Source organism: Orcinus orca, chromosome 8, assembly GCF_937001465.1.
Source record: "Orcinus orca chromosome 8, mOrcOrc1.1, whole genome shotgun sequence".
Classification (NCBI taxonomy): domain Eukaryota; kingdom Metazoa; phylum Chordata; class Mammalia; order Artiodactyla; family Delphinidae; genus Orcinus; species Orcinus orca.
In genome coordinates, this window is record NC_064566.1 from 46,273,924 (window position 1) to 46,298,300 (window position 24,377).

The 24,377-nt window shown below is 44.1% G+C and overlaps 1 protein-coding gene across 3 annotated transcripts in view; it reads left to right on the top strand.

Annotated features, from left to right (window-relative positions):
* DENND5A (DENN domain containing 5A) overlaps positions 1–24,060 on the top strand; it is a 106,593-nt gene extending 82,533 nt beyond the window's left edge. For 2 of the 3 annotated variants that reach the window (XM_049712929.1, XM_049712930.1), the window contains 13 exons: positions 1,111–1,242; positions 5,700–5,852; positions 10,084–10,168; positions 11,725–11,809; positions 12,601–12,729; positions 16,354–16,475; positions 17,648–17,793; positions 18,372–18,490; positions 18,883–19,064; positions 19,677–19,759; positions 20,257–20,380; positions 21,377–21,545; positions 23,041–24,060. In XM_049712929.1, the coding sequence (XP_049568886.1) occupies positions 1,111–1,242; positions 5,700–5,852; positions 10,084–10,168; positions 11,725–11,809; positions 12,601–12,729; positions 16,354–16,475; positions 17,648–17,793; positions 18,372–18,490; positions 18,883–19,064; positions 19,677–19,759; positions 20,257–20,380; positions 21,377–21,545; positions 23,041–23,224 (1,713 nt within the window). In that variant the 3' untranslated portion in view covers positions 23,225–24,060. Of the gene's footprint in view, positions 1–1,110; positions 1,243–5,699; positions 5,853–10,083; positions 10,169–11,724; positions 11,810–12,600; positions 12,730–16,353; positions 16,476–17,647; positions 17,794–18,371; positions 18,491–18,882; positions 19,065–19,676; positions 19,760–20,256; positions 20,381–21,376; positions 21,546–23,040 lie in introns of those variants that run through there. The other variant, XM_049712933.1, reaches the window with a different exon arrangement.
* The last annotated feature ends 317 nt before the right edge of the window (positions 24,061–24,377 follow it).

Here is a 24,377-nt window from a genome sequence, read left to right on the forward strand (position 1 = left end):
TCTTTCAGCAGTGTTTATTGAGTACGTTTTCTTGGTCAAAATCACTATAGTAAACACTTTGAAATATAAAGATGATTAAGAGGTAGCCTTGTCCTCAGGGAATACCAGTTTATTAAGGGAGCAAAGGCCATATGAAAGGGCCATATGAGAGGCACGCCAGTGTTTGATCACTGATTAGAGAAAGCAGAGGTCAGTTCTGTCTGGGGTAATCTCAAACAAGACTGTTTGGAGGAACCAGCATCTGTTTAAGTCTTGAGGATGATAGGATTGTTAGGGACAAAGATGAGTATTGCAAGTAAAGGAGATGGCAGGATCCAAAGTTTGGTGGTGGTTGTGTGAAGGAGGCTGTGGGCAGAATATTTGGCAGGCAAGAGGTACTGGAGGTAGCTAGCAAGTTAGGAGCAGGTAGCAGTAGTGCAGGTGATAGTAATTGAAGCCTAATCTTAGGGGCTGGTAGTAGGGGCAGATTGAGGGGCCAGAAGATAGAATGGACAGAATTGTACTACTGGAATAAATATGGGGAAAGAAAGAAGTTGGGAGTAAAAATGTTGGTTGTGAACCTGGGATACTGAGAGGATGTCAGTGTGCAATTTACTGCATTGATTTGGTTATATGTTAAAGCAGACAGCATATGGGGAATCACCAGCAAACTGTAGAAAATCAGAAAATGCAGTTGTTGTTTTGAGTGTACACACGTGTTCTTTAGGCCCTAATTTAGCAAGGATGGATATCTTTGATATGAGCAGAGGAATTAAATTCCTCCAAACTTGGTGGGGAAAATGATTTTCCTCAATAGTACGCTGAGATTTGAGTTGGTTTGCCTACTCATAGGAGTTTGCACACTCATACATGTTGCAGCCATATGTTTTTTACCTCTTGTATCATTAAAGCCAAGAGGGCTTTACATTAGAAAAAACAGAATTAATTCATCATATTTTCTCAGTTTTCCCTACGATACAAGCACTGCATTTTAAACTTTGCCCTGAGCCTAGGAAAGAGGCAGTAAGAAAGTGCGGGGTGATAGTGCCCTCTTCAGGCCCCATCAGTACTGGTTGCCTGTGGTCTGTGTGCATGGGCACTAAGAGTCTTTGATTTTTCCGTTTGCTTTAGAAGTACATCCAGGAAGCCAGGAATATGGGCAGCACCATCCGCCAGCCCAAACTATCCAACCTTTCCCCGTCAGTGATTGCCCAAACCAACTGGAAGTTTGTGGAGGGTCTGCTGAAGGAATGCCGCAACAAGGTGAGCTGTGGACACTTCTGAATGTGTATTTTCCTTGGCAGCCAAGATGAGACCAGGGCCTAGCTCTGACCACTCTTTTCTTGATTTTGAAAACATTGTTAATATAATGGGATAGTACTAATGTTAAGATCCTTTTAACTTGGAATTAGGTGTATTTGTTTTAAATAAAATATACCATTAATTGAGAGCAAGCACACTTTGCTTGATAAAAACTTAATATGTATTCTTTAAAACTGAGAGACAGATGTAGTTTTTAATTTTAGACATCTTATGTTACTTAAAATCATTAATTTTAAGTAAGTAGTATCTTAAGTAAGTAATGTAGTTGTATTGTCTTCAACAGATTAGTCTTACACGTATGCAAATGTTTTTGCCTCTCTGATTTAATCTGATAGCACTGATCTCGTGTCTAGAAACAAGAATTCGCTGAGTGCCTACTGTGTGCCAGATGAAGGTGTATTATTCAGTTTAAGCTTGCTGTTGGCATGTTTTTTTTCCATTCTACAAGAAGAGTAATTTTTTAAAGCTTTATTAAGGTATAATTGATATACAAAAAATTGCACACATATAATGTATACATCTTGATGAGTTTGGACATATGCATACACTGGTGATACTGTTACCACCAATCAAGGTAGACATATCTGTCACTTCCAAAAATTTCCTTATATTCTTTTGCGTTTTTTGTTTGTTTTGGGGGTAAGAGCACAACATGAGATCTGTCCTCTTAACATTTTAAATGGCACAATATTGTATTATTATAGGTGCTATGTTGTACAGCAGATCTCCAGAGCTTATTCTTCTTACCTATGAATACCGAAACTTCATACCTCTTGAGCAACAATTCTATTTTTCCCTCCCCACAGCCCCTAGCAACCACCATTCTATTCTCTGCTTCTATGAATTTGTTTGACTATTTCAGATACCTTATATAAGTGGAATCATGTAGTATTTGTCCTGTTTGGCTTATTTCACTTAGCATAATGTCGTCCAGGTTCATCCATGTTACTGCAAATGGCAGGATTTCCTTCTTTTTTAAGGCTTTTTAAAGGCTGAATAATACTCCATCATATGTTATGTATATACCACATATTGTTTAGCCATTCATCTATTGGTAGATACTTGGGTAGTTTCTATATCTAGGCTTTCATGAATAATGCTGCAATGAACATGGGGATGCAGATATTTCTTTGAGATCCTAATTTCAGTTCTTTCGGATATATACTCAGAAGTGGGATTGCTGGATCAAAAGACAGTCATTCTTTTTTTTTTTTAATAACAGATTTGTAGAGATCTGCTTTCTTTTATTTTTAAAATTATTATTTTTATTTTTGGTTGCCTTGGGTCTTCGTTGCTGCGATGAGCTTTCTCTGGTTGCAGTGAGTGGGGGCTACTCTTTGTTGCAGTGTACGGGCTTCTCATTGCGGTGGCTTCTCTTGTTGCAGAGCACAGGCTCTAGGTGCGCAGGCTTCAGTAGTTGTGGCGCGTGGGCTCAGTAGTTGTGGCTTGCGGGCTTTAGAGCGCAGGCTCAGTAGTTGTGGCGCACAGGCTTAGTTGCTCTGCGGCATGTGGGATCTTCTGGGACCAGGGATCAAACCTATGTCCCCTGCATTGGCAGAGGGATTCTTAACCACTGTGCCGCCAGGGAAGTCCCAAGATAGTCATTCTTAACTTTTAATATTTTAGTTCAGAACTTAAATTTCTAATAAAAATATAGCCTTTCAACCAAGTCAGTATACTGTGCTTTTTAGGACAGTTGAACTAACTTGGCCCCTACTACATCCTGTTTATTCATCAATGGAAAAAAAAGATTTTCCTGCATTTCAGTTTCTAAGTGATGCTCATTTATGGGATGAAATCAAATATACTTTCTCTTGAAGAAAAAATTATTACTGTTACAAGTTAGGTTGATATACCAATACTGATATTTTGAATTCAGGCATCTTAAAAACTTCATCAGTTCATTCTAAGTCGTTGATATCCATGATTTTTCCCAATAATGTTGTCTTTTCTCCCATCAAGAACATTGGTGATGCTGCCTTTTTTGAAAGAGGGCTTGTCTCTTGTCTCTGGGATTTGTTTTCCATGCCCCTTGCATTCATTTTCAAGTTTTGAGATGCATGCTCTGGCAGTGACAGCTTTCTTATGTCTACTGCCTGGTCAACAATGATGGTGAAATATATCCTAATTTCAGATTTGTTGTTATGTGGAAAAGTGTACATGTTAGAATTGAAGAATAGCCTAACGCTATCAACTGTTGGCTAGCATGTGGAGCAACAGGGAACTCTGATACTGTTGGAAATGTAAATTGGTATGATTGCTTTGCAAAACAGCATAGCATTTATTATCCAGTATTCTTCTCCTAGGTATACTCCCTAGAGAAACCTTTGCAGCATGACCCAGGAGATATGTACGAGACGTTTACAGCAGAATTCTTTGTAATAGTCCCAAACCGGAAACAACCCAAATGCCAATCAGTAGGAGAATAAATAATAAATTGCAGTATATTTATACAGTGGAATGCTATACAGCGTGGAAATCGACAACAGATATATTGATCAGTGTGTATGAATTTCACAAACATAAAGTTAAGTGAAAAAGAAAATAACAAAAGGGGCTTCCCTGGTGGCGCAGTGGTTAAGAATCTGCCTGCCAATGCAGGGGACGCGGGTTCGAGCCCCGGTCCGGGGAGATCCCACATGCCGTGGAGCAACTAAGCCCATGCACCACAATTACTGTGCCTGCGCTCTAGAGCCCACGAGCCACAACTGCTGAGCCCGTGTGCCACAACTGCTGAAGCCCGAGAGCCTAGAGCCCGCGCTCCGCAACAAGAAAAGCCAGTGCAATGAGAAGCCTGCACACTGCAACGAAGAGTGGCCCCCGCTTGCCACAACTAGGAAAGCCTGCACACAGCAACAAAGACCCAATGCAGCCAAAAATAAATAAATAAAATAAATAAATTTTAAAAAGAAAATAACAACAAAAAAACCATACTGGCAAAACTAAACTACATTGTTTAGGGATACAAAATATAGGTGTTAATCATTTCCTTGCATTTCTGTAGTTTTACCGTGTAAGTCAGAACAGTGATCACTTCTAGAGTGGGAAAGGTGATTGGAGAAGGCACATGGGATTCTTCAAAGGTATAGATGGGCAATATTTTTTTCTTAATCTCGTTGATGGTTATGATAGTCTAATAGTATACACTCACATACACACATATATGTGTCTGTATATGAGATATATTTCACAATAAAAAATTAAAAATAGTAACACTGGAAAGAAATATGCCAAAGTGTTAAGAGTTGTTGCTTCTGCAGGGTAGGGGTGATATTTTTCCTTGCTCTTTAGATTCTTTTTTTTTTTAATAAATTTATTTTATTGATTTTTATTTTTGGCTGTGTTGGGTCTTCGTTGCTGCGCGCGGGCTTTCTCTAGTTGCGGCGAGTGGGAGCTGTTCATCGTCGCGGTGCGCAGGCTTCTCATTGTGGTAGCTTCTCTTGTTGCGGAGCACGGGCTCTAGGCACATGGGCTTCGGTAGTTGTGTCACGTGGGCTCAGTAGTTGTGGCTTGTGGGCTCTTGAGCGCAGGCTCAGTAGTTGTGGCGCACAGGCTTATTTTCTCCGTGACATGTGGGATCTTCTCAGTCTGGGGCTGGAATCCGTGTCCCCTGCACTGGCAGGCGGATTCTTAACCACTGCACCACCAGGGAAGCCCCTAGATTTTTATATGTCACAAATTTATAACATGATTAAATCTTCCTTAAGAACTTGGATTCAATATTCAGGCAGCTTTAGGTTCAAAGACCAGATTTGCTGCTTCTTTGCTGTGTGAATTTGGGCAAGTTACTTAAGTTCTCTGACCTCAATTTCCTTATCAGTAAATTGTGAAAAATAGTAATACTTCTCATAGAGTTATTAGGCTTAAATGAGATAATGTAATACTTAGTACAGTGCCTGGCACAAAGCTGCAATTATCATTATTCAGTGTGGTTTTTTGTTTTTGTTTTACAATGAGCACATGAAAAATTTTACCTAAAAGTAAATTATTCCTCCTCAACTTTTCATTCCCTTGATGGATACCTTAGATATATTTCTAGGATTAAATGCTGAAACGTTTGTTTAATAGGGTCAGTTAAGCAGTCAGAATCAGAGAATATCAGAGATGAGCATGACCAAAGGGTTTTATTCAACTCTTCATCTCATAAATGTAAAAACTGAATCTAGAGTGATGAAATCACTTGCCCAGGGTCAAATAGTGATTTCTGTGTTTTTATCTTCTTTGAAGAAGGCCCTCTACTATAACCTGACCTCAGTGGTGGAGAATAAATACACTCTTTATCTGTGGGTCTTACTCCCAGCCCAGCAGATATGCTGGGCAGTTGGCCACAACCCTCTCTAGTTGAATGTGATCTGGCTAACTGTGGGTGTCTAATCTTACCGACTGATTTCTTATAGACCAAGAGGATGCTGGTGGAGAAGATGGGCCGAGAGGCTGTGGAGCTAGGGCACGGGGAGGTGAACATCACAGGGGTGGAAGAGAACACCTTGATTGCCAGCCTTTGTGACCTCCTGGAAAGGATTTGGAGTCATGGGCTACAAGTGAAACAGGTAATGAATGTCTGGCCTCTCCCTGTTGAGCAGACTGTCTTCCTGTTTTTGCTTACTAGCTTTCCCACACTTTTCCAGCTGACTGGCTTTGAAGAATGGTGCATGGTGCTTTTGGAGTGAGACTTGAAATAGTTCAACAAATAAGTAAATAAATGTGACCCAAGCTATCTTCTTTAAAAATAAGCTTTATAAATCTGTGTATTTGTCAGACATTTAAAAAGTGGCATCTTATTTCCTGCAAACAGAGCTGAAGGCCAAACTGATAGATCCTGTTTGGTGGCTGGTCCTAGTCTGGAGATGGAACACAAAAGAAAGAGAACTTGGAGCTCAGGAAGTACCAAATGTATTTTAAGGGTCCTTCACTATTTGTATTCCCAGTGGGAAAAGGTCTGTCATTAACATTTCTTTTATAAGCAGATAGCTTAACCTTCTAAAGATTTCAGAGAATACCAAAAAAGTTGAGTAAGTTTGATTTTTACTGCTCAATACCAAGAGAATCTCCTTATTTCAAAATACTGTACTTTGAATAACTAGGCAAGATGGACAGCTTACACTTTCATGCATTTTTAAATTTGAAAAGAACTTGAAAAGTTTTCAAAAGCAGTTTTATTATGGAAAAATTAGGAAATATATGTACGTATCCAGCAAATATTTATTTAGGGCCTGCAGTGTGCCAGGCACTGTTGTAGGTACTTGAGATACCTCAGTGAACAAAGCAGACCAAGATCTCTGCCCTCCTGGAGTTTTCATTCTCATGGGCATAGAGACAATCTACCTCATCTGTCCTTCAAAACATTTTTCTGTACACGTATGCCCATGTACAGCTGTATATTTAAAAATCCAACAGAACTGCAATGAGATACCTTTTCACATCTACTAGGATAGGTAAAATAAAGAAGACAGACAATAACAAGAGTTAGTAAGGATGCAGAGAAATTGGAACCTTCAGATATTGCTGATGGGAATGTAAAGTGGTGCAGCCTCTTTGGAAAACAATCTGGCAATTCCTTGAAATGTTAGAGTTATCATGTGACCCAGCAAGTCCACTTCTAGCTATGTACTCAAGAGAAAGGGAAACATGTCTATGTAAATATGTGTATGAAAATGTTCATATTCCTAGCAGCATTATTCCTAATAACCAAAAGTTGGAACAACCCAAATGTCCATAAGCTGGTGAATGGATAAACTGAATGTGGTGTATTCATACAGTGGAATATTTTTCAGCAATAAAAGGAATGAAGTGTGGATACATGGTACAATATAGATGAAATTTGAAAACATACTAAGAGGAAGAAGTCAGTCACAGAAGACCACATAGTATATGATCTCATTTCTATAAAATGTCCAGAACAGGCAAATCCATAGATAGAAAGTAGATTAGGGGTTGCCACAGGCTAGGGAGGGATAAGGAGTGACTGCTAATGGGTTTTTTGGGGTGGTAAAAATCACCTAAAATTAGGTAGTGGTGATGGTTGCACAACTCTGTGACTATACGGAAACAGATTTTTTTTTTTTGGTACAGAACTTTGTACACTTTATAAGTGTTGCGGTCCAGGGATTATAACCTGGCTCCCTGGTCTCTTCCATCGTGTACCCGATTGCGATCAAATTCACTCTCAGAGGGTGATCTTATCACCCCTCTCTGAATCAATCCTTTATTATTGGTTGTTTGAGTTATTTGATTTTTCTGATTTTTTGGCCACGTCACTGAGCAACTACCCATTTTCTGATTTTTGGGGCACGTTACTGAGCAACTACCCATAGTATCTGCTTAGAAAGTAGAGAGAACCCAAACCGCAGTTTTTGCTGCTGGCCTCCTAGGTTTTGTTATTAGCTGCCTGCAGGGCTGCCTGCCACAAGTCCTCATAAAAACCTGTTATCCTCACCATTCTCTTTGGCTTTCGGTGACATTTTCCGAGGACATGGACTTTCTCCTTTAGTATATTTTCTGACAATTAAAGGTGAGGTTTGTTTTTATCATACTGTTTTTGTACCTGCTGCCATTTGAGGACTGGTAAATGAAAAGGGGTTGTTTCTCATCTTTCATGCATGTGACATTCTTGGAGAATCTGGTGCTATATACTGTGTGGCCACGTTCCCAAATGGGTAGTGGGACTGTATTGAATCTTGCAATCCCAATCAGCCCCTTTGCAAAAGAGGAAAAGAATAATCCATGTCTCTTGAACTAGAAAACCCCCAGTGCCCTGTCACTAGGTTTCAGCCCAGCTGCTGCTCTCTCACTCTTGCCCTGGCTCTCCGTCCTCACCAGTGCAATCACTGAGCACCCGGGCGTCCTTCTGGCACAGTGGCCTGGTGTTGCTCTTGCCTTTGGCTCTTCGGTATCATTGCATGTGAGGACTCTCTGGTGACCAGCTGTACTTTACTTCCAGACAGTTCTGTTAAGGGAGGCTGCTTTCCTCGTCTGCCCAGATTTTGGGGATACAGTGATGAAAAAGGCTGTCTCTGCCTTTTTAGGGGCCTATGCTATGGTTTCAGTAAATGGATGGATGAATGGGTTTCTAGAAGTTGTATTACTAAATCAAAGAGCATGAATATTTTAAGGTCTCGTATTGTCTTCTACATACATTGTATTAATATACCAGTTAGTAACAGTTTAGGAGTAGTCTCATTGATGTTGTTGAACAGCTGTTTTCTCAAACGTTTGGTAATTCAGTGAATTTAAAAAAATGGTCTTGTCTAGTTTTAACTTGTGTGATTTTTAAAAAACTGCCATTGGGGTTGTTGGGTTTTAAGTTGGTTAAATCTTGTAGGAAAGCCAAACTTACAGCAAGTTTATGTCAACAGCTTGCTGATCTATAGATGAGGGTTTTTTTTCCATTCAAATGCTTGATTTTTTTCCCCCCAAAACAGATCAAGTTGGAGGTTAAGAATAAAACAGATCCTCAATATCCTCAGGGGGAAAATCTTGAGACCTTAAATCCTCACATTCATTCCAGAGAATAAAATTTTCTTCAGAAAATATAACTTCAGAAGTTAAATGCTCTCTTCCAGAAGCAGCCATATAGCATCATTACTAACAGCAATGGTTCTAATATTAGATATACTTAAGCTTGCCCAACACTCTACTTCCTAGCTGTGTGATCTTTTACAAGTTACTTAGTCTTTCTGATCCTCAATTTGCTCTTTTCTAAAGAAAATGGAGATAGAGGTACCTACCTTTTAGGACTGTTGAAAGCATTAAACAGAGTATTGTATTTTAAACATATAACATAGTGCTTAGTTCATAGAAAAATTCAAGACATGGTAGCTTCTGTGCTTATTATTACTCTTACTTTTATGAAATACAGAAACTAAGTGACTTATAAAATGATCATAATAAATCCTACTATTGAAACAAACGTATACTACATTTATATTATATCAACTATATAGGAACATTTACCATGAATCTGAAATAAAGTTTTTAATCCCATAACAAGGGTCACTGTGTACTGAAGGATGACTAGAAAGAGACAAAGCAGTTGCTGGGTGACCAGCTAGGCTTATTCACTATGCAGGCAAATTGCTTCCTTATGTCAGGCTTGAGAATGCTGTTCAGATTTGTGCCTTGGTAAAATGACAAATCACTGCGTGTCTCCAGCAGTTTAAACTGCAGCTTTTATATTTTCAAATGCCAAGGTTCTGCTGTGTCGACTATAGTATATCTCAGATTTGCAGTTAAGTACCGACCTCCTTTCCTGCAGGCTTCTTCAAAGTACCTTCCACAGTAAATCCCCATCCTTGTGATGACTTACCCTCCCTAGGCTGCACTAAGGGCAGGAATGCCTTTAAATATTTTAGGAAATTCGGGAGCTGTCACAGAATCTTGTAGGCTCGGTATCCATTCCTCTGTGCAAAAGCCATCATGCACTACCCAAGCTGACCTTCAACCAACAGACCATTTAGAGATTGACAGGTTATTTGCTTTTTTCTTTCTTATCCACTGGTCCATTCCCAGGCTCTTTTTTGGCCACGTCCTTCCTATTCCCAGTGGGGGATCATTTCTTTTTCTGTTCCCTTCCATTCTTCTTTATATTTCTCCTGGATTTTAGTAAGGGGATATATATTTGTATACATTGCATCTGGGTGTACATCGAGATAACAAATAGGACAGATACTTTTTAGCAAAAGCGCATATCTATATGTTCAAATTATCTCTGACTCTGCTCACTAGATGCCTTGCCCTTAGAAATCTAAACTGATAGATATTTCTCCCTTGCATTGGTTCCAGGGGAAATCAGCCTTGTGGTCCCACCTGTTACATTATCAGGAAAACCGGCAGAGAAAACTCACATCAGGAAACCTCAGTACCTCAGGTAAGATGGTCTCTGCACCATTGGCCAAACTCCCTCCACTTACTTTCCCATCCCCCACTGAAGTGATCATCTGTAGCAGACTGTTCCAGGTCAATGAAGTCTTTACTCTGTAATGTTTAAGCCACAGGGCTCTCTGAACCACAGAGCATGCCAAAACCATGGGGTTTGCTTTTATTATGTGTTTCTATACACTTGATCAGTGAGATAGAAGATTTATATCAGCAAGAGGCCAGTCTTAGAATAAATTTGGGTTTTAAATGAATTTGGATTGATACTGATGTCCTGTGTTTAGAGTGTTTTCAGAGTCTTTCGTTTTATTTCTCTGAGATGAACATTGAGATGATCTATCCTATCAGTTAAGAGAGCCTGTTTGTCAGTGTCCTGCCTTGGAACTGCTCAAAGTCAAGGCCTGGTGTGCATGATCCCTTCCATTTGCTTTCTGTTTATATTTAATAAAAATATCAGAGTTGGCAGGGACCCCAGAAATCATCTAGTCCAGCCCCCTTTTTTTACAAGAGGAGGAAACTGGGATCCAGAGAGGAATTTAATTTACTCAAGATCACACAGTGAATTGATAGAAGAGGCCAGATTAGGAGCCAGGCCTCTTGTCTCCTGGTCTACTGTTCTTTATAACATCCTGCAGTGTCCCTTCCAGGACAGTCTCCCTCCTTCCTTTTCTTCTTGGCAGCATCTCCCCTTCATACCATCCTTCATTCTCCTCTCTCTGCCAGGGAGTTTGTTTAACTTTCTTAGATGTTTTTGTCCTAATGGTAAAGATAAGTTTAAGTGGGGGCGAAAAGGTAGGCATATACTCAGTGTTGTCTTTGGCCTTGAATTAGTTGATCTCAGCTAGCACTGAACATGGGGAAAACAGTGGGCAAAAAACTAGGTACAAAAGCTCCCAAAGTAGCCTCATAAGGAGTTTTTTGTCCACTTTCTGAGTATGAGAGCAGAGTCTTCTCAGGAAAGCTGTAGAATTTATTGCCAAGGGATAAACTGTAGCCAAAAATTATCAGCAGCTGAATGATGAAGATACTAATTTTAAATGTTGGGCCAAACATGAGGATATAAAGGTGTTGTATCTAGAGGTCCTAAGCATTCTGGATCATGTTCTTTACATATTCCCTTGGCTCTTTTGTAGTCCATTTTGAGGCAAGAGCAGGACATGCATAGTAGCTCCTAGTGGAAGCACTGCTTCCATGGATTATGATGAGAACACACTGGATTAGGAGCCAGAGGATCTGTGTTCCTTCCAGTCCTGACTTTGCCACTTGGTGATTGGGGCAAAGCAGCTAACCTCTCTGAATTTCAGTTTCCTCCTCTGTGATACCGTCCATGGCTATCTTATAAGTTGTTAGAGAATTAGGTGAGATAATATGCATAAAAGTATAAAATTTGATACCTGGTAGGTACTTAATATTCATGAAATGATTGATCAAAGTGTTACCAAAGTAACCCCAGCTTTTTTCTGTAGATATTTGTGATTTGAGATAAGAAGGGTAGTCAGCTATTTGGGTATACAGATCTCTTTGGACTTAACCAACTTTTTGTTCTAGGAATATTTCTTGATTCAGAACGGAGGAAGTCTGATGCCAGCTCAGTCATGCCTCCCCTGAGAATCTCCCTCATTCAGGATATGAGGTCAGTCTGGGCTCATTTGTAATAAGCCACTAAAATCCTGTTTTCAGTTGCTGCTTAGGTGTCCACTTTATTTATTTATTTATTTTTGGCTACGTTGGGTCTTCGTTGCTGTGCGCAGGCTTTCTCTAGTTGTGGCGAGCGGGGGCTACTCTTCGTTTTGGTGCGCGGGCTTCTCATTATGGTAGATTCTCTTGTTGCAGAGCACGGGCTCTAGGTGCATGGGCTTCCATAGTTGTGGCATGCAGGCTGAGTAGTTGTGGCGCACGGGCTTAGTTGCTCCACAGCATGTGGGACCTTCCCGGACCAGGGCTTGAACCTGTGTACCCTGCATTGGCAGGTGGATTCTTAACCACTGTGCCACCAGGGAAGTCTGAGGTGTCCACTTTAAATAGCAGGGTCTCAGTGACCTGGGCTTCTACAGTGTCTCATTTAACCAGGAATCCCTCCTCATTGGTCCTGTGCTTCATGATGCATTTGTAGAGCTGTACAGCAATTGTGTTTCCTGGCATTTTTGGAGAATTACACCAGAGTATTTCAAGGCCTGAGACCTCTGGGGTTAGCCTTGCTTTTTAAGAGCTGTACTGGCTTCCTCCCAAGCCCCCCCAAATTATGCTGAGTCTATCTGGCAAAGTTACATGGACGCTCAGGATTTAGAGAACAAGAGAGATGGACTCTCTCAGGATGCAGTAGGGCTTCCTGGCCAGGCTTCCTTTGGTGTTACAGGGGAGGTATTGATAGTGAGTTCATCTCCCACCCTATCCTCCACTCCCCTTTTCCCATTCCCCCTTCAGGCACATCCAGAACATTGGGGAAATCAAGACTGATGTGGGAAAAGCCAGAGCATGGGTGCGACTGTCCATGGAAAAAAAGTTACTTTCCAGACACCTGAAGCAGCTTCTCTCAGACCATGAGCTCACCAAGTAAGGCCACTCCACTTGGAGTATAACCAGCTCCTGGGAATGGCGGGAGGGATTGGAAACCCCCATGGGAAGGGAAGGGTATTCAGTATATCATTACTGCTGAATTCAGCTAAACTCAAATTGCATATGAAGGTTTTGCAGCATTTCTTCTTTTTTCTTTTCTTTGTAGAACACTGTTGTACACTTACACTGCAATATTTTTTATATTTTCCTGTAGATGAATTAACTCTTTTGGCGCTGCTTAACACAGCACATTTGTTTTAGTAGGAACATTCAGACATAATCAGTTGACTTCATGCTCTCTAACTTAGTTCTTTTTTTTTTTCCTAACTTAGTTCTAAAGGCCTGGATTCTTCGGGCCTCTAGCCACAACCACTCCAGGAAGCAGTGGTCCTCCCTTTTGGCTGTTGGTTTCTCTTCTGGGACTTACTATGGTTTATCCAGGCTCTTTCAGCCATTGGTCAACCAATGAGCTCTTGCTGTGCTCTACCTTGGATCAGTTCCCGTAAAGAAGATGGGAGGACTTTTCTTGTTTTGGTGATATATTCTTCCTGAAGTTTTTGGTGATGTAACATTTCTTCTTCTCTTTCTTTATCTGTAGAAGAATAATTCTGTTATATCTGTTCTCCCTACCTTCTTGATCTATATCCCCGCCCCCCCAAATAGCTTTCTTACAGACATAGTGAGAAGGATGGAATCCTCATTGGATACCTCAGAGTTTTGGGGGGTCCTCCTCTCCTTGTGGCACTCAAGTGATCTGTATACCTGTTGGGCATAGGGCATTTTCTTGGTCTCTTTCCTGTCTTGAGGAGGAAAGGATTGGAGAATTAAAAAGAAACTTCTAAGATATACCCTATATCTTTTGTTCTCTCCCGAGCCTAGGCCAGCCCAGAGTAACCAGGTCCTTGCTCTTCCTCACTCCTAGGAACCACTAAATCTACAGTTCCCTTCTCTTGATTTTATATCCTTTGCATTCATTCCATACCCTAGTTACTAGAGCAGGAGTGGGGAGGAAGGCTGTCTCCCTTCTCTGCCTCTCAGTTACCACCTCTCTGTCTTTTCCTATATATAATATGTTTGGTTCTTTCTTCATTGGCAAGCCTATTGGGCATTTTTCTTTGTGGCATTTCCTTGGGCATCTTTTCATGGTATCCTTTATTATGTGACTTCCCTGTGGACAATAAAGCAGAGAAGTGGACCTTGGGGAAATTTTGTGTAAGTGAATTGATTAAACCTGAAGAATCTGTTTTTATTTAAAGTGAAAATGTAATTTTTTAGACTTTATTGTGTGTTTAAACCACAGCAAGAAACCAGTTTCAAAATCTTGATAGATTAGAGAGCTCACTTTGAGAGGTTACAAAATAACAACTCTTAAAGTGCTTACATTTGATTCCCTTTAGTGGTGAAAAGGTTTAGGAATAATATTTGAAGATTGGAAGGACAACTAAAAGAGAACAAGTGAACATTTAAGCCTGGAGTTTGGAAGGGAATTGTTTGCATACCAGATTCTAGAGGACAGTTGTGTGTCCTGGGAAAATCTGTGGCTGTGTGGGCACTAGGGGCTGACAGGGCAGAAGTGATTCCTGTTGGCCGGTGTGGGCATCGTCTGTCAGGAGATGCTGCAAGTTGGCAGGAGGACATGGCAGAGAGGTAGCCAAGAGGGAGTCAAGCCCAGGATCTTTATGAAGGTCTAGGGCAGTGGATAGGTCTAGGGCCTGTGAACTCAAGGGCCTAGGCAGGAGCAAACAGGGCACAGACTTTGGTGAGGAGACTAATTTTGGTTTCTTTAAACTGTAGCCCTGTTAGAGGACAAAAGCTTAGAATTTACTCCAGTGAGTATAAAATGAGAGTTTTGCTGCCACAGATTGCGTTTTGGGTGGGATATAGGGAGAGAGAAAGGTGTACTTCATCAAAACCTACCTACTACTCCATCCTACCCTCTCTCACCTTTCTCCTAAGTTTGCTTAAAGCTCTAGCCACATCAAACCCCTCACGCTTCTCAGGATGTGTTCAGCCCTTTCAGGGCCTAGTCAGAAGTCTTCTTTGCCAGAGTTTGCCTAGACTACCCAGAGACTTAGTCCATTCCTCCTCCAGGCACCCATAGCATTTGTTACAGTATTTGTTCATTCCTTTTTTTTTTTTTTTACCACTGGTGGTCTGTGTTATCATTATCCATTTGTTTTCCACTTACTAAAATTTGCTTTCATTGGAGGCATGAACCATGTACCTCTCCCAATACTCCTTCTCCCTACCTCGGTTCACACTTTGGAGTTCGTGTGACTCCTTGCTTAACTTTACCTCCCACATATACATTTCAGGTCCTTAGCCGCCGTTCCATCTGTCTCCTTATTTACTTCCACTCCCTAGGTTTCATCCTCATGCCCCTTTCACCCTTCAGCTGTACTAAATTCAAATTTCTTGAAGTTGGTTATGGCTTTCCCTTTACTTCTAAGAAACATATTACTTGTAGGACAGATTACAAACTCTTTAGCCTGAATATTTAGGGCCTGCCTTCGTTTTACCCTAGCCATACTTTTCAGTCTCATTGCTAACTGATCACTTCTCTGAGCCCTCAACTCTAGCCAAACTGGCTTTTATACCCTGTCCTTCTCCTTCTTCTACAACCCCTGTCTAAATTTGTGCCGTCCTTCAGGCCCTCCTGTTCTAGGACCATCGAAACTTCTGGGTCTTTAAATTCCCAGAGAGTGCCTTTCATTTGGCAACTCATTATGTCTTATACTGTGGCCTTTATCAGATTTATTCATCTAGACTGTATGTGAGGATAGGTGCTTCCCTCTCCAGCACCTGCACAGAGTAGGTTTTGGTTGGTGAATTTTCCTACCTTATAAACTGTCTAGGTAGAACCTCACAGGTCTACTGAATCCCATACCTCTCTGGCGTGGTGACTACAGTCTGGGCAGGCAGGACAGGGACCTTCCTTTGTTCTCTGTGTGTTTCTTGTGCTGGGGGCCTGTGCGTTTGGCTCTCTGTGTCCCTGCTACTTGGGGAAGGTACCATTGCTGTGCAGACCCAGAGGCCTGCAGTGTCAGGCAGAAGGGTTGGCCTTTGATGAGTGAGCAGTGGATGAGGGGTGGGGATGGGAGGAAATTTGAAAAGAGGGGAAGGACATCGTCTGCACAGCTCTTCGTTGCCTATGACCTGGATCATTCCATTCCTTGCCTCTGAAGCTGTCCTCAGCTTACATTCATGTTCAGAGCAGTGTTCTGACTTGTGGATCTCAGGTCTGCTGAGGGTCAGAGACTAGCTCTGGTAACAACCTCCTGCTGTTGCTACTCCTACACCATACACTGGGGTGTATGGGCCCTATAGAAGCCCTCAGGTTAGGAAAGAAGATCCCATGACATCTGACACTTTACATTATAGTAACGTCAACTCTTGGACACAGGTGGAGTTTGGTTTTTGTTGTTCCTGCTGTAGCTAAAGCCACTTTCCCTCTAGCCTTCAGTTGGAGTAGCTGGCTTTGTTCCTTTTTTCGGTGGCCCTAAAGAGCTTGAGGCTTGACTCACATTCTTCCCTTAGCTGTGTCCTTCCAGAACTGAATAATTCTAGCCTCTTATCCCTCCTTTTGTCTGGGAGACTGATGTATTGCCTCTTCTCCGACAGAAAGTTGTACAAGCGCTATGCCTTCCTGCGCAGTGATGATGAGAAGGAGCAGTTCCTCTATCACCTCCTCTCTTTCAATGCCGTCGATTACTTCTGCTTCACCAATGTCTTCACAACTATCCGTGAGTAGCCCTGTGCTCCCCACTAGCCTTCCCAATGCCAGTCTTCATGAGCCTGTCTGAGGCTAACTTACTGTCCCCTTTTTAAAGAAAGATTATCACTTGTACTTTCTTCTGTGGGGAGAGGTATACTTGCCCTCCTTGGAGGTTGTATTTTCTCTCAGGCTTCTTACTCTTGTTCTGAACTAGGGAGCTGAGCGCTTTTGGCCATTGTGTTGTTACTGTGGTCCTGGGTGCTGGGGGCCTAAGGTGGAGTGGGGTGTGGGGGGTGAAGTTCACTGCCCTCCCTGCACACCTGTAAAGAAACCTCCCTCTTGTTTTGGGCTGAGAGAGTCATTCAGCATTACAGAAAGTTTCAGAGTAGCCCCCAGGGAACAACAACTCTTTCTGAAGTAGCAGAAAAAACTCCAGATGGCAGTGGGAGGTTTGGGTCCAGGCCCTGTTCTGCCCTAACTCATTATGGATCTGTGAGCAGTGTCTACTCCTGCAGTGGGGCTCGGTCTCCCTATTTGCAGAGCGAGGAAGAGGGTTTAAAATGGTCTAAGGAAGGCCCTTGGAGCCTCAACTTTCTTTGGTGCTAGGATGCTTTGTTTGGTGGGGGGTGGTCTGAATTTGCCCCATGGGTGAGATGGTTGTTTGGCCAGTGACTCAGCAGCTTCAGCAGTGGTGGACTCTTGTTCTATATGACACCCATCCTCCCTCTCAGAGAAAAGGGTTGTAGGCTTCAGTGGAAGCAGCACTGGACTGGAATATAGGAGACCTGGGGGAAACTATTTCCCTCTCAGTTCCTCAGAAAAGGCATTGTGATACCTGCCTGGCCTCTCTGGAGATTGTTATTAGAGTCCTTGAGATGATAGATAGAAAAGTGCTCTGAAAAGCAATTCAGTGCAGTGTTGAGTTAGTGATATTGTTTAAGAAACAGGTTTACTTAGCTCTGAGCTTGCAGATGGGCTTGGATTTGGATGTTTGGGTGATAACCCTGGGAGGAGTGAGATTGAGGGGAAGATTGGCTAATATTCTAAGCCAGCCAGAGACTGGGTCCTCAGGACCTGCTGCTCCAGGCTATGTACCAGGAACCCCAGTCATGCCAGCACACCTGGGGCAGGTCAGGGCCCTCTCAGGTATGGGAGGCATTCCCGATCCCCTCCAATGCCTTTGTGGCTTCCCCTAAACAGTGATTCCTTACCACATCCTGATCGTACCGAGCAAGAAGCTGGGGGGCTCCATGTTCACCGCCAACCCATGGATCTGCATCTCGGGAGAACTGGGTGAGACACAGATCCTGCAGATTCCCAGGAATGTGTTAGAGATGACCTTCGAGGTACGTGTTATCTGGTGACCACAGCCCCAGGCTCTATGGGGATCTGAGTTTCAACAGCTACTTTGGGAAGCTTTCTCCAGCGTTTTAGAGGCCTTGCTCTATGCAGTGTTACGCTTCAGCACAGCTGACCTGTCTCAAGACGATCAGAGGCCAGAGCCAAGGGTTGACCTGAGGACGGGGGAACCTGCCCTGTCTAAGTGGTTTCTGGCTGGAAGGCACCCATCTGGACTTGCGTACCTCCTTGTCCATGGTGTATTGAAAAACCCCCAAGAATTCTTTCAGCTGCTGAGCCCAAATGTTCACAGAGAGCTCAGACTGCTCTGCCATTTCCAGAGCCTTCTGCTCCCAGGCCCTAGTCTTCCTCCAGGTAGTGTCTCTTTCTTTCTTGGCATCGTGCCTCATGAGGTAGTACTATACTGCCAGCTTTGGCAGTAGGTGGAGCCATGAGCTCTGCCCCTGCAGATACTGGGGGGCCACGTTGCAGGGAGCCAGTCAGATGTGTGCCTCTGAGGAGTGTGGCGCTTTTCTTCTGTTTTCTTGACCTACCCCATCTTCTTTGTTTGGCTGTTCTCTCACAGTACCAGAACTTGGGGAAGCTCACTACGGTGCAGATAGGCCATGATAACTCTGGGCTGTATGCCAAATGGCTTGTTGAGTATGTGATGGTCAGGAATGAGATCACCGGACATACCTACAAGTAAGTGTTCCCTCAGCTATGCCCAGAGACAGTGGGGCTAGGTGTACCACCAGGGGCTGTGTTTGATGCTTGGGTATGTGGGGTTCTCAGGGAGACCTTTTAGGTTGTGATAGGCGGAGGCAACTTCCTGTTTGGCTCTGCCTCATGCCCTGAAAAGAAATAGAAGGAGGGCTTTACAAGTGAAGGTGTATGACATCGCTGTGCACAGGTTCCAGGCCACCTGTCACTCGGGTGGCTTCCCTGATGCCGCACGGTGGGATGAGGAGCAGGGCCTTGAGGATCCCCAGCCCGGTTTCAGAGCCTGTCCTCAGGGATTGGCTTTTTGATGGCCTTTGCTGATCAGGGACGCTGAAGGAGCTGGCAGTTCTGACAGGCTATTGCCTGACCCTCAGGTTCCCGTGTGGCCGGTGGTTGGGGAAGGGCATGGATGACGGAAGCCTGGAGCGGGTCCTAGTCGGGGACCTGCTCACATCCCAGCCTGAGGTGGACGAGAGGCCATGCCGGACCCCGCCCCTGCAGCAGTCTCCCAGCGTCATCCGGAGGCTCGTTACCATCTCACCCAACAGCAAGCCCAGTAAGTGGGAGATGGGGCCGGGCCCTCATGTTGCCCTGCCTGGGGAATGGGCAGATTTCTGGAAGTACTGATAAGGGAGCCCAGATTCCCTGCAGCCTGTGCAGCTGCCTCAGGAACCACCTCTGCCGACAAAGACAAAGCAGCCCCAGGCATTTGTCACCCTCCTCTCATGAATCAGTTGTGGGGGGTTGGCACTCTTGTTAGAGGACTGGAAGGAGAGGGGAGAGCTCCTGGATCCTGGCCTGGGTCCTCTGTGCTATTTGTATGTGCCCCTATAGAGGAGAGGGGTTTACTTTCTGCCCTTCCCCTTCCTGGTTCCTGAGCTTTACTGTCAAGTCTTGGCACTCTTTTGGTTGCCAAAAGTTCCAGAGCAAAGTGGAGAAGAAACTTGACCAGCATCTTCTGGAGACAGAACTCTAAGATCCTAGCTTTTGCTTTTTGTCCCAAGATTTTAGGAAGAGCTAGCTCAGCAAAGTTGGGTGGGCAAGAGCCACTCTTCCCAGGGTCCAAGCTGCCCTTCCTCTCCCGTGGGTCTTCTTATGTCCTCAGTCTTTTGCTCAGTCAACTAAGTACTGTTAACCTGAGACTGGATATCTGCTTGATTTTTATCAGAGCTGAACACTGGGCAGATCCAGGAGTCCATCGGTGAGGCAGTCAATGGCATCGTGAAGCACTTCCATAAGCCTGAGAAAGAGGTGAGCCTCCCTGCCCTCCAACCCAGGGCCTTATATTGAGTAAGAGAGAATAATCTTGTTCCAGGCCCATGTGCTGTGGACAGCCCAGCACATGGAGTGTGTGCCTCAGTTAGTTTGAGATTCAGCAGATTCCTTTCTCTGGGGGCCTGTGCCTAGGGTTGCCCTGTTTTCCTTACTCACTGACAACCCAGCAGAGTCCCTGGGTCTCCAATGGACAGTGTATTTCTGTCCTCTTCTGAAATTGTCTGGGTCTCCCTGAACATTGGCCACATGGGCTTTGTCCCCTGCTAGGGGCCCAGAACCATCATCTGTTCATTCAATAGCTATTTACTGAGAGCTGCTCTAAGTCAGGCCCTGCCAGGTGCTGGGGAGACTAGACAAGGTCCCTGCATGTCTTTTGCTGCCCTCCCAGGTGTGGGCAGTGGGCTGGGGATGCAGTGGTGGGAGGGCATCTTGGCTGAGGCAAGCCTGGCATTCTCTCCTGTTTCCTTATATAGCGAGGTAGTCTTACGCTGTTGCTTTGTGGAGAATGTGGCCTTGTCTCGGCCCTGGAACAGGCTTTCCAGCATGGATTTAAATCACCGCGGCTCTTCAAAAATGTCTTCATTTGGGATTTCTTGGGTGAGTTGGGCTAGGGTGTGAGGGTGGGAAAAGCATGCAGAGACATGGGGGAATCATCAGCATAATGTGGGTGCTGACCACTGGGGTCTGAGGTACAGAAGCCAAATCAGGTGACTCTCAGGTTAGATGTGTTTGTTTGCCCTGGCTTTTCTCGGAGGTAATAACAGAAGCCCTCCCACCCTTCGCCCCTCATCTCCTGAGAATTGGACAGGAAGGGTTCTTTCCAGGCATCTGTCATATATAATACAGGCTTAGTCATGACTCCTCACACTTCCTGCTCGTAGGTCCAAAAGACCAGTTGCATTGGAGTCCAAGCCCTGTGTTACACCCCCTTGGAGAATTTGATGCAAGAAGCTTCTCCCTCAAGAGTTTTGTTGAGAAAGGACCATCTTTATATCAAGGGCCACATAAAGAAATTTAAAATACAGAGATAGGGAACATAAGGATCATTTTTTTAAATTTTTTTTTTAAAGTACCAATTGTTTTAATTTATTCAAAGTGAAAATAAATATCCATATGGAACATTTTATAAAGTAAATGGTTTCAAAATAAAACATAAAGACAAAATGGCCAGTTAAACCATACTATCAAAGTGAATGAAACACAAATTTTCAAATTTTCAAAAATTTTCAAATTTTTCAAACTAAATATACATAGTCTCTCTCATTTTCAGTTGAAGATGCAGTGTTGAACGTTGGTCAGTCATGTGTGATTTTTAGGGTGCCTTTAGAATTGAAGTCTGAGACCACAACTAACAAAAAGCAAGCACTTGGCTGCTTCACAGCAGGATGCAGCTTCCTCTTTCTCAGCAGAATTCCAGACATTCATAAGGATCATTTTGAAATGTGACCAGTGGCCTCAGAGCACTCATGTTATTCCTACTAAGTTACTTGTGTTGACACGGAGGTAGGCCTGTGGCAAGTGGCCTACAGGACAGTCAGGGACAGGTCGGTTTTGAGAGCCTTTGTCACTGGCAGGCTTGTCTCCTCTTCACAGAAAAAGCACAAACCTATTACGAGACTTTGGAGCAGAATGAACTTGTTCCTGAGGAAAACTGGCATATGAGGGCCCGGAACTTCTGCCGTTTTGTCACTGCGATCAACAATAATCCCCGGAACATTGGCAAGGATGGCAAGTTTCAGATGCTGGTGTGCTTGGGAGCCAGGTACTGCAGCCTCATGGCCCAGTGTGCACACAGCCAGCCCTGAAGATGGTGCTGGAGGCCCAGTGTGGTGCGGGGGTGGGGAGTGGCTAATGGCCAGGTGCCCTTGGGCAGGTGAGGCCTTGGTAGAGGCCCTTACTTTTCTTCATGCGCCACGCGTGTGTGTGTGTGTGCGTGTGAGAGAGAGGGGTAGGGTGGGGATGAAAGTGTGTGTGTAACTGGGGAGGAGGGGCCACATTTTGATGCGAAGGAATAAAACTGTCTCCCTGACAAAATTTGAAGTAGAGGGTATATATCTAGTAATTTCTTTAACAAACATTTGAATGTGCCAGGCCTCATGGAAGGTGTGGGAATAGAGCTGAATAAAATACGGTCTCTACCATTTAGAAGTTCACCTGTCCTGATTATTTAGTACAAGGCAGAAGTTTGGGAGAGTTCAAAAAAGTACGCATTCGTAACGTTTGCTGAAAATGTAGAGGAGAAGGATCAGAGGAGGCTCAGGGAGTAGGTGGTATTTGAGGTGAGCCTTAACGGGAGGGTAGACGTGAGGAGGGAGCTTGAAGCAGACAGAACTAACAGAGAGGCCCTAAAGGAAGCAAAGCATGTGGGGTCAGGAAATAACAGGTGGAATGTGGGAAGGAAACACTTTAAGGGATAGGGGCCATGAGGAGCTGGGACAGAGTTGATTTTTAATCAGGGGACTGAAATGATAGTGATTTGATATCATGGATGGTATTCATGGGCAAAATTGTTAGGGGTTATTCCAGTGGGTCAGGTGAGAGCACGAAGCCCAGATAAACAAGGCAGTTTTTATTTAGGCCGTGCAAGGGAGGGAGTTAGCATAGTGGTTAAAAACAGATTCAGGAACCAGATTCACCAGGTTCACATCGCAGATCAGCCACTTACTTAGCTGTGTGCTCTTGGACAAGCTGCTTAACCTCCATCAACCTCACTTTCTTCATCTGTAAAGTGGGGATAATAATAGCACCGATAGCACCTACCTCACATCATGGGGTTGTCATGAAGGTTAAATCTCTTATAATGGTGGCTGGCACATGCTGAGTGCTATGTGGATGTCAGCTTGCAGTGTTATTCCTGGTGGTGGTCGCTGTGGGGAGGAGCGATGATCTAGGAGAGATTGGCTGTTGAGATGGAGGAAGTGCTGCTGACAGGACATGGTGTCTTGTTGGTGGGGTTGTCTGGGGGGCTAGAGGGGGAGGCGGAGCAGGCCTTCTGGCAGATGACAGGGCCTGTTTGGGTCAGGTTGGGTTGGCATCCCTAGGGCTCGGTAGCCCACAGTGGGGGCCTTTTAAAGCTGTGTAAGACATCTTCGCCAAGTGCTCTTAGGGGAGGGAAAGGGGGCTGCGGGGAGATATCTGCTTCTCCAGCTTCAGACTTTGTTCAGGGTGTGATGGAGCAGGTTTCTCCCTTGGGCTTTCGCTAACCGTGTCCCTTCCCTTTCCCTTCTGACGCATCTGGACTGATCCTTCCCTGCCAGAGATCACCTCCTGCACCACTGGATCGCCCTGCTGGCTGACTGCCCCATCACCGCACACATGTATGAGGATGTGGCGCTGATCAAAGACCACACACTTGTCAATTCCTTGATCCGCGTGCTGCAGACACTGCAGGAGTTCAACATCACGCTGGAGACATCCCTGGTCAAGGGCATCGACATCTGACTTCCCAGCACCAGCTAGCAGCAGGACCCAGAGACTCGCCTGTAGCTCTCCCCCCTTCTTCCCAAAGGGACCTACGCGAGTTGTGCAGGAGATGAGAGGAGATGTACACTCACTGTAAAAACAAAAGTAGAGGATTTTTGGAATAAATAATCTATTTTAGAGTTTATTTGCTGATTTGCTTTTTACACACTTTCATGTGAAAGAGTGATAGGGAGAGGGAGACGAGGTTGGTGCCGCTTATTTTGAAGCTGGTGCCCTCCCTCGCCGTGGCCACGCGCTGGAGCCTGCGGCCTCCCTGGACGGAGCCTGCGGCACGTGCAGGGCAGTTCTGCTTCCTCGTCCCCGCCGCGTTAATGAGGCCATTCCACATTGTTTTTAAACTGATGTTTTCTATATTAACATTATTATGGATATTTGGCTTTCACGGGCCACATACACGTGTGCTGAGCAGGAAGCCCCAAGCTCCAATCAAAGGGATTTTTAGTAGTGCCTCTACAAGCACTGATGAGTCAGCTCCATGTCTTTTCTTTTTTTTGTCAGTATTATTTGGGAAGGAGACATGCCAGGATGTATCGTCGTGCAGAGAATCAGTTTCCTCTTGGCACACAGTTGCACAGAAGTAAACATAAGCACGTTTTAACAGGTTTTCCTTTTCTTTCTTTTATGTATTATTTATTTAACCCTCCATTGTGTGTTTTAAGTCTTTTTCTTTTTTCTAAGGAAAGAAAAAGCTGTCACAGTCTAACTGGCTATGTTATCATTGTTAAATTTATGTTATTTTGCGACTTAGAAACCAGCTGCAGTATGGCCCACTTAATAAAACACCTGAAACAGAACTGTGTGGGTCCCTGACTTTCATGGGGTATTGCGAGGAGTGGGTAGTAGAGGGTGCAGCTGGGTCTGTCTGAGAGAACCAGGCTGTAGCGTCGCCTCCCAGGCCAGGACTGCCCAGAGGGCCTTGTGTGTCCTGGGTCCTACCCACTGCGGCACCAGGAGCTTTCCTGGCTGTTTGAGAGGGATGCATCCCAGGGTTAATTTCCCACTACCCAGAGGAGGAGGCTGAGGCAGAGAGGGGAAAAGACCTGGCCAAGGTTGCAAAAGTTGTCACTTGACCGAGACGGGATGGGCCATTTCTTGAAGGGTAAGAAAGACC